We start from the raw sequence: 17198 nt of genomic DNA on the forward strand, positions 1-17198 counted from the left end.
TGATTTTGAGGATTGGTGAAGACAAGATAAATTTGAAAATCTCCATTAAGTCTATATTTGTCTTTTAATGAAACTCCTCTTAATTTCTTGTATAAATTAGAAGTATTTTCTATTTTTTTTAAAAGTTAGATCCATAGGGGCTTCTGGGTGGCTCAGCCAGTTAAGCATCTGACTTCGGCTCAGGTCACAATCTCATGGTTCATGAGTTTGAGCCCCTCATGGGGCTTAATGCTGTCAGCACAGAGCCTGCTTCAGATCCTCTGTCCCCTTCTGTCCCTGCCCCTCTACTGCTCGTGCACTCTCTCTCTCTCTCAAAAATAAGCATTAAAAAAAAAAGTTTAAAAAAAATTAAAGATCAATAAGGTAATATAAGCAAGAGACTATTTTCCAAAAGTAGAGTTGATATTATGAGCTAATGGTTTAATTAGAAATGATTTGTTTAACTTATTTCTTATTTACAAAATACTTTTAAAATATCATTTCAGAGCATAAAAATGGGACAGATCAATATTTTAAAAGGAAATTTGTGGTTACCTAGAGGTATTTCTGTCTTGCATAGGGCGAAATCTTCATGCTTAAAAGTAATTATTACAATATTTTAAAATTCAGCTAATTTTATTAGCTTTTACTTTTCATTTAGAAAGCATCTAAGACAATTTTCTGATAGTCACTAAAAAGAAAACTATTAACAAGATTTTATTTTTTAATTCTACAGCTACCGCAGATGGATTATTTCTTATAATCTCCATTGCCGAAATAACAAAGCTGGAATTTAGCTTGATGGTAAAAGTTCTCCATGTTTATCATCCCATCTCTTCTTAATATGAATTCCAGCCAGGCTAGTCTTACTGTTCCCCAAATATCATACTATTCTTTTGTTCTCTTTTCATCTACCTAAATCCAACTTATTTTAAGAATTCTAAGAATTCAGAATTGACGAATTTAAATTCCACCATCTCTGTGAAAATAATACTTTCTTTATCTTATTTTTTTAAACTGTTCTAGCACTAATTACCTACTCCCATTATTTTGTCATTTCTTCAGTAAGGTTGCAACTCCAGGGTCAAGGTGGTATAGTAAGGTGCCATACACAAAGTAGATTAAAAAGTCTTGACCATCAGCTGAAGGATTCTGGCTTTATTTCTCCCAACTTAAAAACAAACTCCTCTTAATCTCTTGTGTTCCCAAAGCTACTGCCGTGTTTATTGCTCCTACCGGCCCAAACTGCTCTTGTCAAGATCAACAAGAACCTCCATATTGCTAAATCCAATGATCGATTTTCAGTCTTCACCCTACTTGACCTATATAGGCAGTATTTGACACAGGTGATTTACTACCTCCCTTTTCAACCATCTTCACTATGCTTCCAGGACACCATCGTTTCCTGTTTTCTCCTCTCCTCACGAGCCATTCCTCCAAGCTTGTTCCCTGAGTCCTCTTTTCACACCCTCAGCCTCTAAACTGCAGTTCCCCAAAGCTCAGACCTCAGACATCCATACTCACGTCTTAAGTGATTATCACCTAGTCAAATGACTTTATTATCTACATTCTGATGACTAGCAAATTTATAACTTCAGATATGTTCAACTGCCTGTTCAACATCTCCATTTGAATATCTAAAACACATATCAAACTTAGCAAGTCTAAAACAAAGCTAAGCTTCCCCACTACTGGCCACAAACAAAAACACCACCATCTTTCTCTTCTCAGTAAATGGTGACTACATGCTTTAACTTGCCCAAATAAAAAATTTTGACTCCTTTTTTCTTACACCTTAACATCTTATATTTTAGTAAATCTTGTCAAAATGTATCCGTAATTCATTAATTCAATCACCTTCATCACCTCCAATGGGATCACCCTGCTTCAAAACCCACCAGCACTTTCCTGGAATATTATAAATGACTTCACTTTTTCCGCATACTCATGACATACTTATGCCTTTTACTTAACTATTTTTTAATTTTCCACTTCTCCCCATTAGCATATGACTTTTCTGAGGACGGGTTGTTCTATTTTATTTACTGTGGTATTGTCAACTCTTAGAACAATGCCTCTCTCAACTATTTGCTGGATTAATTAGTGAGTGCTGCAAAAAACGGTGTCAAGTACTAATCCCATTCGAGGCAGGTAGGCTGCCCCGCAAATGATAAGGCAGCTGGGAAAAAACTTTTCCTTAGTGATTTGGACAAGAGGCTGAGATATACTCTATTTGGCTATTAGAATGTCGATTTGCATAATGTTATAAAAATGCAACTCACTCATGCAGGCAGGCAAATAGTGACCGTATCTGCAGAGCTGAGCACCAGCCACACCATGTAGACCATAAGTCTTTTACTCACTGTGGGTCTTCCCATTCATTTTCTTGCTTTATGCTGGGGCCAGGTGTCAATTGCCATTTGCCATTGCACTTACACTATTATCTGTCTTGTAGTAGAGAATTATTTCTTTGGACTCTTCTCTATTGGAAGTAGGGAAATGAAAAGATAAACCAAGAAAGCCATGTATTTTCAAAAGAAAGAGAGATTGTGCTTTTTGTGGAAGTCAAAAATATTCCTCTCTGTTTAATAGGCAAAATATAACTATGTCAAAGAATGCAACATAAAAAAACCATTATGAGATAAACTATACCAAAAACCATTGCCAGTACATAGAAACGTATATGTGAGTGCCAGTATGAATAAAATCAGATTAATGAATTAATTTATTTCAACAGGACTTGATTGTAAATGAAAAATGTAAAAATAATAATGCTGTGAAATTCAGATGTATATGAAGTGAAAAAACTGCATCAAAACATTTAACAGATGGTAAGTTTTAAAAGCATGTCCACTGAATGTAGCAGAAATTACATGCCAAAAGAAATAAGCAGAAATTAGATGCCAAAAAGAAATATGCTTTTAAAAGTAGAAGGCTAACTGGGAAAACTCTTATCTTCCTCAGTATATTGAGATGTAGTTGCGAACTTATAGAAAAATTTTTGAAGTTAATTTGTGACATTTTCTATTGAAGTTAAGAGCCCAGGTATCAACAGTACCACCTACTTATACTTGTTTGTGCTTTCAGAGAAAATCTAAGGTTACCAAGTGACTCAGAAACATACCTATGTCAGGTTCATTATTGATTAATTGTATTGAAAAAAAATCTTAAAGTTCAATATCGGCTAATATTAACATTAGTAAAGGTTATAATTAATAAGTATGATAACAATGCTATTGTCATGACCCATGGACTTACAAAATGCAAGTGAAATTGGTGTTATTTCAAAAGGACACAGAACTTAGGCCCACTCATTTCATTCCCTGGGAATGACTTTATGGTAAAATCTTAAAAGAGAATACATTTGGGACTCAGTCATTTCACAAACTGGATGTGTGCCATGGCTTAGACAAGTTAATGTTTTGCTTAATAAATTGAGTGTACCACATGGGAGTCGGCTGTTTTACAGGAGATTGGGTAGCATTGTACCTAGAAAGTTTGGGAACTATTGAAAGGAATTTAATTCTTCACCTCATTCAAGGGAAAATGACTCTGTTAGCTTAACTACAAAGACTAGACTAAAGATCGATGATCTTGATTGGCAGTTCAACCCATCTCATCAGCTCATCTTCTCTGCAAAGACTTTTAAGGCTGACTGTGTAAATATACAACTTAATCTGTTCATTCTTAAGATAATTGTGATTTGGGGAAACTTATTTGGCAAGGTGTATTCTGGGTTATTTTCTTGTTAAAAATTGTTTCCAGAGAAAAAAGCAGTGACAACTACATTCTCGAAATTATGAGGTTGAAGACTGAATTCTAGAAATTCTTTTCTGGTTTTAAATCTTACAAAAATTTAATAATACTATTTGTTTTACCTTTTCAATATTAATAGAGTGAAAATGAGGAGACACAAGTCGAAGTTATACGACTGCCATTTAATATGGTACCAGAACCTGCATATGACAAAATTGGAAAACCTGAATTATACATATACATTAGGAATAATTGCCTTAAGATATAAAAATTATTATGCAGACATTTTGTCCATGTTCAAAAGTAACAATTATGATGCATTTGGGAGACTATAAAACTGAATGAAATCACATACCCCTTGTCTTTAAAAGATTCAAAGGTAAAATTGTACTAACACAGTGAAAAATCTGACATTATACATCTTAGTAAAAAGATAGTATCAAGATTCTTATCCCAAGAAAGAAAAATGTCCTGATTGAATTTATTTTCTCTGGGGGTGCCTGGATGGCTCAGGTGGTTAAGCGTCTGACTTAAGCTCAGGTCATGATCTCATGGTTCGTGGGTTCCAGCCCCACATCAGCCTCTGTGCTATCAGCACAGAACCTGCTTTGGATCCTCTGTCCCCACCCACTCTCTGCCCCTCTCTTGCACTCTTCCTCTCTCTCAAAAATAAACATTTTTTTAAAAATCTTTAAAAATTTTTTTAAAATATATTTTCCCTTTATTTTTTATTTTCAAATTTAAAACATCAACAATATTTTTTTTAATTTAAATTTTATTTTTAACGTTTATTTATTTTTGAGAGACAGAGACAGAGCATGAGCTGGGGAGGGGCAGAGAGAGAGACAGACAGACAGACAGAATGTGAAGCAGACTCTAGGCTCTGGGCTGTTAGCACAGAGCCCGACATGGGGCTCAAACCCACGAACTGTGAGATCATGACCTGAGCCAAAGTCAGACGCTTAACTGACGTAGCCACCCAGGTATCTCCAATATTTTAAATATCTCCAATATCTCCAATATTTTAAATGTTTGCTATATTTAAAGGCTTATCCTACAGTAAAAATAAAGCTTGATTCTGTATCTGGCAGGGTTTTTTGGGTTTTTTTTTGTTGTTTTTTTTTTTTGTAATTCTTCACCCTCTTTATAGCTTCTAGTCTCAGTAAGTACTTGATTTTTGACTATAGTTTTTCATAACTAAGCCAGTTGTGGTTTTTTGTTTTGATTTGTTTTATTTGACAAGTCATTGGGTCAAAGCTCTGCTAGTAAAAGGAATAGATTCTCTTCTCTGAGACTACGTGAGATCGGTTTCAGAAGATAACTAATATTTGGAGAGGCAAGATGTGCTTTTCCAATTTGGGAGAAAAACAGTGACAGCCATCCCTGGCATAGAAAGAGAAAACTAGAACTAAGAACCCATCTTTTCTTTTCCTTGCCTCCTTCCATCTCATCCTCACCTCAGGACACTATCACTGGGAGAGAAAAAGTGATGGAAAAACATTTAGTTGAAGTCTGAAGGGCCCAGCATTTTTAAAACATACACATGCACAAGGGACATGGAGCTGGAGCCCTTTCTCAGAGACTACAAAATTTAAAATGGAAACTGTAAAGAAGCAATACATGGGCAAGAATAAGAAAAAAATTTTAAATTTTTTTTTTTCAACGTTTATTTATTTTTGGGACAGAGAGAGACAGAGCATGAACGGGGGAGGGTCAGAGAGAGGGAGACACAGAATCGGAAACAGGCTCCAGGCTCTGAGCCATCAGCCCAGAGCCCGACGCGGGGCTCGAACTCACGGACCGCGCGATCGTGACCTGGCTGAAGTTGGACGCTTAACCGACTGCGCCACCCAGGCGGAGAATAAGAAAAAAATTTAAATAGACTAATGAAAAGGGTAGGACTCAAACAATTGGATATTTAGACATATTATTAAGTTACAGTCACATCGGTGTGGAATAGTAGATGCAAGAATATATAGATTAATGACAGAATAGCAAGCACAGAAATATTTTAATCCAGGACATACTAGAATAATGTTACAGTTTGATTTTTACTTTACGAGAGAAAGGTACAAATATTCTTTAGATAGTCCCAAGAATTGCTTAACAATGGGGATGGGGACAGTAGACTCCCATTCTTACTCTCTATACCAAAAGACACTTAAGATGAGTAATGGGTTTAAAGACATAAAAGAAGAAGTAGAAAATGTAAGTGAATATCTCAAGATGAGAAAAGATCCATTAAGAATAAAGCAAAAGGGAAATCCAGAATGGCTACATCCCATTACATAAAAATTTAAAACCAATATACCAGAAGTCATAAATAGAAAAAATACAAGCTGGAAAATTGTTGAACATGAATATTTGAGAAAAAAGTAATATCCTGAGTATATATAGGACTCTTAAAGTTTAGAAAAAACAAGATATTTTCCAAACTTCAGTTGGTTCCTGATTAATTCTATACAGAAGGTCACTTCATTCAGCTACTTTGATGAACATTACTCAAATAATTTAACTTGGAAGAACATCAGGAAATCACAGCACTCAAAGCTAGGCTTTCTCTGGATGCTTTTTTTAGACTTGGGGGGTGGGGATCAATGGCCACTATGTTAAGTTATGCCTTCTCTACATATTTTCCAGACTCATATTAATTAAGACCAGGTTATACTGAGCAGAAATTTGAAACCTAATGGCTCATCTGTCTGTGTGATAGTGCATATTCAAAGTTTTTCCCCCTACAGAGACTCTTAGCTAAGCTCTATAGTATTCCATCAGAAAATAGTTATTATTAGACTCTTAAATTTCCCCCCAAAATGTTGCTCCTACATTAGCTCAATATCCAATTAAGCCTGCTTTTTTTCCTAGATCCCTAGATTTCCTACCTGAACTTCAGGTTAGGTTATCTGGGATTGAACTCCCAGCTACTTAATGTCTGTCAGCTATGCGTTTGACTGAAGCACAGTATTTATTCATTTATTTATTTATTTGTTTGTTTGTTTATTTTTAAGTTTATTTTGACAGAGACAGAGACAAAGCAAGTGGGGGAGTGGCAGAGAGAGAGAGCGAGAGAGAGAAAGAGAGAGAATCCCAAGCAGGCTCCATGCTGCCAGCGCAGAACACAACACAGGGCTCGTACTCATGAAACCACAAGATCATGACGTGAGCTGAAACCAAGAGTCAGACGCTTGACTGTTTGAATCACCCAGGCACCCCTGAAACACACTATTTATAAAGAAACATTAAGAATTTGTTCTTTAGGGGCACCTGGGTGGCTTAGTCGGTTAAGCATCTACCTTTGGCTCAGGCCATGATCGCATGATTTGTGAGTTTGAGCCCTGAGTCGGGGTCTGTGCTGACAGCTCAGAGCCTGGAGCCTGCTTCAGATTCTGTGTCTCCCTCTCTCTCCCTCCCCTGCTCGTGCTCTGTCTCTCAAAAAATGAATAAACGTCCAAAAAAATTTATTTTTAAGATTTGCTCTTTATCACTTCCTCGGATCCTTTAAAATGTACCCCCAGAGTTAAGTCAGGCAAGCACCTAGCAAAGACCACCTGTGCAATATTTTCCTTATATCTCCCTAGAATCTCTCTCCAGTTTGAAGCCAGTGGTCAGCATTGCAGGACACTCTACAAAACAGTTATATGAAATTCATCATTGTGTCAACTGTAAGAATGTTGTTGATTATGTTACACAATGGCCTCTTTATGTGGACTCTTAAGAGTTATTTCATTCTGGCTTTAGAATTGGAATATTTGTGCTTCTGCTGAACAGTTTATCTGCTACTATCTTATGGACACTGTGAATTGACTTTTTGCATGTGCTGATAAAAAACAAGAGGTAAATTTTTGCTCCATCCCAGACAACAGAGCACTTTGGTCTTCGTTATTTTTATTAGCCTCCTTCCCCTTCTTGGCCCCTTTTTCCTTCTCATCTACTTCAAACGATGTTCTCTGACTATATTTTGCCCTGCCCAGTAAGCCTTCTTATATCCTTTTTGGAACAAGGCAGTGTGATGGTCATAAGTGTTTCTTCAGACCATAGCAGTCTGTTGAGCAATAGGGGCACCCAGAGCAGCTCATAAAATATCCTGATAGCAAACTTCCACAGTCCTCTGCCCCTCTTCAGAAAACCAGGGCTGGGAGTCTCCTCCTGTTCTTTCCACATCGTTTCTTCCTGCTCCGCCAATGCTGTTTCCTCATTTTTTTTTTTTTTTTAAGATTACCAAACAATCAGGGGTGCCTAGGTGGCTCATTTGGTTAAGCGTCCGACTCTTGATTTCAGCTCAGGTCATGATCTCATGGTTCGTGAGTTTGAGCCCCACGTTGGGCTCTGTGCCGACAGTGCAGAGCCTGCTTGGGATTCTCTCTCTCTCTCTGCCTCTCCCCCATTCACACTGTGTGCGTGTGTAAAAAAAAAAAAAAAAAAAAAAAGATTACCAACAATTCTAGTGGTATCAGTGCTGGTTCCTTCCCTAACTGACAATTTTGTTTCCTTTTCAGAGGTTACTGCTCTGAGGACCAGATGCCAGGCCAAAGACTCAAGCTGTTGGTACACATTTGCTCTAGGCACAGGGCAGTGACCACATCTGTGGACACTTGCTTCTTACCACCCACCATCATGATCCTGCTCTGAGACCATCTAGGCCCAGTGAGTGGCTTTATAAATTAGACCTTGAATCAGAGGCTCTTTCCTCATTAGAATGTGGTCTCAACGGCTCCCTTTTCCCTGTAATCCGGAGGATGTTGGATGATCAAGCAAATTCCTGTTTCTTGTGACTTTAGTTTTCCTGGTCCTTTGTAAAAATTTGAGACACCATAACATATGATGATGCTGGGAAGGAGAATAAAGGTAACCCCACCCTACACAGAGAGGGCTTGGGAGAAATAGCAGGGTTATCTTTAGGTGTGTCTAACCCATAAATCCCTAATCTGTGATCTATGACAAAGTGAGCAGTGACCCTTAGCACAAAAGTGGATGGAAAGAAGGAGCGTGGAACTCAGAGGCATTGTTAGGTAGACCGCTGGATAGGAGGTTATCCTGAAACTAATGTAACATTGTGTATCGACTACGCTCAAATAAATAAGTGCAAAACAGCATATATTGTATGCTATATTTGTTTTTAAGCAAGAAAAACAATAGAACAACAAACATATCTAATGTTGTGGGGAAAAAAAGGAAATTATATTTCCTCCTCCTCTTTATCCCCTTTTCTTCATTTCCTAAAAGCAGGCATTGTTACAGAGGCCTCTTCCATGCAAAGGTCGAATCAGGTCTCTCTGAGGAGATAATATTTCAGCTCTGAGACCTTCTCGTACACAGCTAAGGAATTCTTTGAGGGAAGGTAATTGTTTGGGTGGGCTAATAGGAGAATCGGGTCATAATTAGTTATTTTCAGTTTTTGATTTTGTTCTAAATAAAATGTCTATTTCTTTTCTCTATATGTAACTTAAAGGCTTATCTTTTTCTTGGTAACCTTCAGGCATTCTTTGTAAAATAAAGATAATAACCACTTGTCTAATGTTGCAAATACTCCCCCCCCCCCCGTTGTCATTTGTCTTCTATTTTGACTGAAGATCTTTTTTTTTTTTTTTTTTTTACATAAAAATGCTTGAGTTCAAAATTTATTAGTCATTTTGATGACTCTCTTTCCCTCACAGCATGATGCATTTGGGACACCTGTGAAAGGGAGAGAAAAGGGTGGAAATTTGGGTAAGAGGAGCTTCCGTGTGCATGAAACTCTGAGAAAGTCTCAGCCAGGCTGTGAGATGCCCCAGAGGAAAGATTATCCAGTCAGAGGAGTCCTGCATCAGAAAGGGACAGCCTGGGTAATTGGCCGCTGCCCTGCTTCTTGTTGGCTGGGTGTAGCGGAGGAATATCCAGACCTCGAGCTGAACAGTGAGGCAGATGCCATAGCGTGGTATCCACAGACTGCCTGTTACGTTCTTCACATCAGGTTCTCTGCACGGGAGATGTGAACAGGGCATGCGCACAACCGTCACAGCCTGCCCTGCTGTGTTGCACAAATCCACATCCACACTTTTGTCCTACATGCTTTCCATGGGCCAATTTTTCTGAAGGTAAATTTTATTTTTATTTCATTATATTGAAAAACAATATTTATTTTTTTTTAAGTTTATTTTGAGAGAGACAGAGAGAGAGAGAGACCGAGAGACCACAAGTTTGGGAGGCACAGAGAGAGAGAAGGAGAGGGATAGAATCCCAACCAGGTTCCACGCTGTCAGTGCAGAGCCCGATGCGGGGCTCAAATTCAGGAACCGTGAGATCATGACCTGAGCCAAAATCAAGAGTTGGACGCTTAACCAAATGAGCCACTCAGGTGCCCCTCTGAAGGTAAATTTTAAAAAGAGAGGTCAATAAGACAGGCTACAGTCCCGGTGTGCGCAGTTAGCCTCCGAGACACAACTGATGGTCCTATCTCTGTCCTCCACCATCAATTCTAAACTCCCTTTGCCCTTAGCTATGCAACTTTTGCTGACTTACCTAGAGTTGTGGTTGATCCACACTCTCCTTCTAGACGGGTCACTGAGCTCTTGGTAATCATACTCATTAGGCAGAGGTTGATACACTCATTCATTTACAGTCCCAGGAGGACAATGGAGTAGTGACCACAACCCAAGTGGATTACCTCAGTTCCACACATATTCTTTCCATCTGTCATTGTGTAAGAGCAGCCCTTCCTTCCTTCTAGTGCTGATCAGGAGCATTTACTGCTTCCAAAATGGTGACTTTTTGTCTTGCATGCTGGACCTCACAGTTGAGTTTTTTGTATTGAGAGCTGAGCTCACCTCCACAGCTGCCACAAAGAATGATGAGGGAAGTATTTGCATTCAATAATAAATAATAATAAAGGGGCACCTGGGAGACTCAGTCAGTTGAGCATCAGACTCTCAGTTTCAGCTCAGGTCATGATCCCACGTTTCGTGAGTCCGAGCCCCACATCGGGCTCTCGGTTGACAGCTCGGAGCCTGCTTTGGTTTCTCTCTCCCTCTCTCTCTGCCCCTCCCCCGCTTGTGCTGTCTCTGTCTCTCTCAAAATGAGTAAATAAACTTAAAAAAAAGTTTATCTAAAGGTAATAATAATAATAATAAAGAAACCCAGAAATTTACAATTAAATTCATGTACTACATCAAGAGACCAGAAGAAAAAAACTGGGAATAGAGTCATTTGTATATATGAGAATTCATAATAATAGTGAACATAGAATTTTAACTAAACAAGGAAAGGAGGGGGACATGCAATTTGGTTTTTTTCTAATCTCTGATACAGAGAAAATAGCTTAAACATATAAACAAAGGAGGAAAGCAAAATGCATATGATGGTAATATTTATGAAAAAGAAATATTTCTCTTGGTCAAAAGAAATGTCATAAATAAATTAAATGGCAAATTGAAAGAAAATATTTTAAAAACTAATAGATCTACTTTTACTATCCTTATATAAAGAAGTCTTACAATTTTTTTAAAAAGCAAGATTCTCTCCAATTTATGGCTGGTTTATGGTTTATAATTCCATCTACTACATCACTTCATTCCATTACCTTGGGCTACGTTACATAAATAGTTTAACTTGGAAGGTACGTCAGGAAGCAACATTGCTCAGAGCTGGTCATTTGATGGGAGCTTTATTGAGTTTTTCGTTTTTCCATTGTTTTTTTTAATGTGAGTGGTGGGCTTCTGTTATGCCCTCCTTAAACATTTCATGGTACAAAATTATTGACTCTGTGTTGTATGGAGCAGAACGGTGGGTCCTCGATAGTCCATCTGTCTGTGATTAAGAGCAAATTCCAAGCCTCTCCCCCCACACCACCCCCCACCCCTGCCATGCCCCAACCGCAGGGGCATCTTACTGCCCAGGAGCTGGTGGTGGTGCGGAGCTCTGATGGTTCTTCCAGTTTTCAATATGGGGAGAAAATGTTTCCCTCACCCTAGGTCCCCTGTCAGCTCGGGTTTACGTTGGAACTTGCAATCAAACAACCAAAATAGCTGTAGTCCAGATATTGCCAGAGGGAGTTTTACATTGTCATATTTTTTTTTCTGCTAACTGTAATTTTTATTCTTACTATTTCCATCCCATTTTATATTACTACTCTTTATTGTTGTGATTTATTTTTCTAAAATGTTGCAATCATCCAGTGTTTATTTTTCTACCGATTTAAACCTTATATCCCCTGCTTTTACCATTCCAGTAGTTATCTTTAATTCTTTTTTTTTCAGAGTTCTAATATTATCCAATGGGGTACATGTCAAAAGAAACAGGCATATTATTGGAACAAAATTGCAAGGGTCCATCACTTCCCGCATGAAGCATGTGTATGCTTCTTTTTTGGCAAGGTGCTAGCCTTGAAAATACCAATGGAGTTATAAGGGGAGATGAGAAAGAAGACACCAGAGGATTGGTAAGCCTCTCTCTCAGCATTCTGGTCATCTTTAAAATGCCAGGGGAGATATGTGGAGATAACAGAAATAGGAATGTATACTGGCGCCAGCCCGTGTCCTCTACTTTCCTCTTTCAAGGTCAACTGCCTTACACTAATTCTTTTTCTGTGTTTGTTTTTGAATAGGAAATAAACTCTGATGGTTCAAAAATCAAAAAATATTAAAGGCAGAGAGTGAAAACTTTTGTTTTTCCTCCACAGTTCTTCATCTACCTAATTCTGGTGACAACTACTTGTAGCTTGTACTTAACTAGCTTTTCATGTATTCTTACAAAGTTCCTTTATATAGTACAAAGAAATGGGTAGGGAAATCCCTATCAATACATAATTTCCCCCGTTCTTTGTTACCATAGTGTTATACGGCATCAGTGTCCCAACGTCAATCCACAGCCCCTCACTGATTCCCGTGTTGATCCACCATTCCCTTCTTAATTAGTTCCAAACAATTACTATTACAAATAATATAGCGAATTGCTTTACGTATACGTCATTTTCCACCAATATGAATATGTGTGTAAGTTCCCAGATGAGGAATTACTGGGCCATAAGGTATATGCATTTTTAATTTGGTATTTCAGCACGGTTACTCTCCTTAGGGACCCCAGCAATTTATATTCCTGACTAGCAAAGCAGTAGCGCTTATCTCCTACAACCCCACACCCTCAACAGTGTATCAACTTGCATCCTGCCATATATTTAAAAGCAATTCATACTTCCGTTTCTGTGAACACTCTGCTTATACTGTCTGTCCATTTATCTGTTATTGGTCTTTTTCTTATCAACTCTGAAGAATTCTTTACATGTTTGGGAGATTAGCCCTGTGTCTATGATACAAGATACACATACTTTTTCTCAGTCTGTCTTTTGCTTGGTTTATGGTGTTTGCTTTGTAGAAGTTTTCTATACACAGAGAGATTTTGTCAATCTTTTCTTTTATGACTTCTGGGTTTTGAATAGTTTTTGCATAGTTAGAGATTTCCTCACTCCAAAGTAATAAAAGAAATCACTTGTTTTTTTTTTTTTTTCCTATACCTTATGATGTGAGGTAGGGATCCAACTTAATTCTGTTTCAAATGACTACCTATTGCCAATGCAATTTATTAAAGAGTCCACCTTTTCCATCATTGACTTTGCATACAACCTATAGCATATACTAAATTAATTCATTTGTATGGGACAATTTATGTACTTTTTACTCTGAATCAACAGGTTGTCAAGCAACAGCCTCCCACAGTTCTAATTACAGAGGTTTTTCTCATATGTTATATTATTTCATAATGTTATAATGTAATTTGGTTTTATGTCTAGTGAAATACCCTATTGTTCTTTTTTTAATCAGAGATTTTTTTAGCTATTCTTGTTTGTTTGTTTGTTTGTTTTTCCAAGTGAAATTCAGAATCAGCTTGTATGTCCCCCCCCAAAAAAAAACCCTATTAGTATCTATATTGGAATCAGATTAACTTCATAAATTAATTCAGGGTAAATGATATCCTTTGGTTATGGTTTGGGTCCAAAAGTATTATGTGTCTTTCCATTTGCATAAGTTGTCTTCTATATCAGTTAGTGGCACATTAAAGTCTTTATTCATACAAGACTTGCTCTGTTCCAGTTGAGTTCATTCTTGGATGTTTTCTCTTTTTGACTGCTACTCGAAATAGGATCTTTTCTATCCTGGTAGCTTCTAACTAATAATTGTTTGCATATGGAGATGTCTCTATGTTAAATCTACATCTGCTCTATCTTAGGGAATTTTTTATTACTCATTTGAAACACTTTGGCTGATTCTTTAGGGTTTTCAGGTATACAACCATATCATTTTTAAATATTGATAGTTCAACCTCCTCCTTTATTATTTCCTACCTTTATTACCTTATTCTGATATCTATTTCTTGTTGTTTCTATGTTTTCTTGTCATGGTCCTTCAAGTAAGATATTCCTGATTTAGTCAGAGTGCCTCCAGTGTTCCACAAGTCTGGCTGGATATGTCATATTAAGAAGTAGCCATCTAATGTGCATTTTTAGGGTATTTTGGAGGTCAAAACTGGAATTGAAAATTTTATCAAATGACTCTTTAGCTTCCGTGGAGATGATCGTCTTATTTTTCTTTCTTCTCAGGTCAATTAACATATTGACATAATAGATTTTATAATATTTAAATGTAAAAATATAACATTAAATATCTTATTTTATTTTATTTTTAATGTTTATTTATTTTTGAGGGAGAGAGAGAGCACACAGTGGGAGAGGTGCAGAGAGAGGGGGTGGATCTGAAGCAGGCTCTGCACTGACAGCAGAATCCAATGTGGGCCTCGAACCTACGAACCATGAGATCATGACCTGAGTCCAAGTCAGACACTCAACGAACTGAGCCACTCAGGCACCCCTAAATATCAAATATTTTAAAATATTAAAGATGTATTTTCATCTTTTCATATGCTTACTTATCATTTGTATTTCTTCTTTGGAGACTGGCCTGTTCAAGTCCTTTGACGACTTTGAATTGTGCTGTTTGGATTTTTTGTTGTTAAGTTGTAGGGGTGCCTTACAAATTTGGGGTATTAACCCCTATGGCATATAATTTGCAAATGTCTTCTCCCATTCTGCAGGTTATGTTTTCATCCTTTAGACAGTGTCTTTTGGTGCACAAAGGTTCTTAATTTTGATGAAGTCCATTTTATCTATATTTCAAAGAGTTTATAATTTTAGATTTAAGTTCAGGTCTTTGATACATTGTGTGATCATTTTTATTTTCGTGATATTTCTGATTTACAGCAATTGAAAACAAATCAATGACTGCTATATGTCTCCAAGGCTTTCCTGTTTAAAAAGAAATATCTATTGTATTTATCAAATCCATGTCTCACCATTTTATGTTGAGTTTTGGGAGCAGGGCAAGTTACTCACAGTTTCAGAGTGTGTCTCCATATCAGAAGAAGCCACATCCAAAGAGAAGATCATAAGAAGTATTTTAAGTGTGTTGCCATGTTTGAATGAGAATTTGGAGTCTTGAAAGGGGGTTAGTGTATTCTGCAGGTGGAAAGAACATAAATAATCAGGACCAGAGTGTAGACTGTGGTAGGTCGATTGCATTAATGGCTCCATTAATAACTACCCCATATTCATAGTCTGCCCTGTAATCTTATATTCTTCTCCCACTCCAATTTAGGACTCAGCCAGTTTCCTTGCTTTGACTAATGGGACATCAGCAAATGTGTCACAAAGAGTGGCTTGAAAGAAGGTGCACATTGTCTGGTAATCTCTTGCATGATTGAGTTATAGTCTCTTTTGTGTTTCTGCCATGCTATGAGAACGTGTCCATGCCACCCTAATTAAATGAGATAAACTCAGAGGAAACTAAGTTTTCTTAGTTTCTCCCATCTCATTTTTTATTTTTAGGCACTTGGCCTTTCTTAACAAAATAGACTTTATAGGCTTGTGAGTCACTCTGATGCACTTTGTGGACATGACAGATCTGAGCTCTTTTAACAAAGACCTTATGCATCTAATCTATGATTATCATCTATCAAGATGTGGCATCAATGTACATTGCTATGTCTCACTAGAAATTCCTTGGACAATCAATAAAGAGCTCTTCTCTTTCAATGACCCTGATTTCTTGGCTTGGCCTGGGAGCTCATGATGTCAACATTCAACCTCTGAACACAAAGAGAAAGCAATTTTAATTACTCATTTTAATTTTCCAATGATTTTCAGAGATGAGCTATCAACACAAATTAGGGCATAATTCTATTTACCTTTGAAACGTGTTTGTTCTTCTTCAGGTTTGTCTAGATAGCCCTGTGTTACACATTCACCTGAAATAAGACCCCTGAACTTCATTATCTTTATCCATGGCAGACCTTTGAACACTTTGCACTGATACAGACATTACCAAGCGCTAGTATACATGCCAGTTAACATTTTACTAATACTACTGCTGTAACCAATACGATTTGTTTTAGAAGCTTGCCACAAACTTACAGACACAAAAATTTGGCACATGGCAGTGAAAATTCCTGAGACGGCACAGCTACCCTGCTCGTTGCCCTAGTAAGAGACAGCTTTTGCAACCAGAAAAAAAGTTCCAAACTAAACTCTTGACTTTGTCTTAGAAGCATTCTGTGCCCAACCTTCTCAAACTCAGTAAATGGATCAAAAATGTACCCAGGAACTAAGGTTATAACTCTGGAAGTCATCTTGATTCCTCCTTTCCCCACATTTTCAATCAGCAAACCCTATCAGTTCTGCGTACAAAATATTTCTCAAAGGCAAACACTTCTATTTCTTCTTTCCTGTCACATTCCTAAACAGTTGCTCTTCTTTGCTCTGCATTAATCTCATGCCTTTTTAACCATTCTTCATATTTTAGTGAGCTTGCTATTTCTAAGAATTTTTATTTTGACACTAATTTCAGATTTGCAAAGTTTTAAATATAGTGCAACTGTTCCCATATACTCAAATTTACGAAATGTTAATATTTTACCACACTTGCTGTATCATTTCTGTCTATATAGCCATTCATCTATCTATAGAATTGATTTTCTTTTTTTTTTTTTTTTTTTTGTATATTTATTTATTTTTGAGAGAGACAGAGACAGAGTGTGAGCAGGGGAGGGGCAGAGAGAAAGGGAGACACAGAATCCGAAGCAGGCTCCAGTCTCTGAGCTGTCAGCACAGAGCCCGATGCGGGGCTCAAACTCACAAACCGTGGGACCATGACCCGAGCCGAAGTTGGACACTTAACCAACTGAGCCACCCAGGTACCCCAATGCAATTTATTTTCTAAAAGAGCTTGGAATTCCAGTCCCATATCACACATTGCATTTGGTTGTAATGTCATTTAAGCCTCTTTAAATCTGGAGTTCCTCCCTCAGTCTGTATCTCCATGAGTTTGATAGTTTTGAAGAGTAAGGCCAATTAGTTTGTAGAATGTCTCTAAGTTTTATATTGTCAGATTTAGATTCAGGATATGCATTTTCAGCAGGAATATCACAGAGATGGCGGTTCTTAT

At 37.4% G+C, this 17198-nt stretch overlaps 1 protein-coding gene across 7 annotated transcripts in view; it reads left to right on the forward strand.

The window, feature by feature from the left end:
- Positions 1–12163, forward strand: part of CASD1 (CAS1 domain containing 1) — a 66072-nt gene extending 53909 nt beyond the window's left edge. For 3 of the 7 annotated variants that reach the window (XR_006716287.1, XR_006716283.1, XR_006716286.1), the window contains 3 exons: positions 716–783; positions 2717–2810; positions 8232–9259. Coding sequence is in view for 2 of the 7 variants with exons in the window: in XM_045494808.1 (XP_045350764.1) it covers positions 716–742 (27 nt within the window). In the remaining 5 variants the exon portion in view is untranslated. Of the gene's footprint in view, positions 1–715; positions 2641–2716; positions 2811–8231; positions 9260–9685; positions 9801–11966 lie in introns of those variants that run through there. The other 4 variants (XM_045494808.1, XM_045494809.1, XR_006716285.1 and 1 more) reach the window with 3 other exon arrangements.
- Positions 12164–17198: the final 5035 nt, after the last annotated feature.

This window comes from Leopardus geoffroyi, chromosome A2 (assembly GCF_018350155.1).
Source record: "Leopardus geoffroyi isolate Oge1 chromosome A2, O.geoffroyi_Oge1_pat1.0, whole genome shotgun sequence".
Taxonomy (NCBI): domain Eukaryota; kingdom Metazoa; phylum Chordata; class Mammalia; order Carnivora; family Felidae; genus Leopardus; species Leopardus geoffroyi.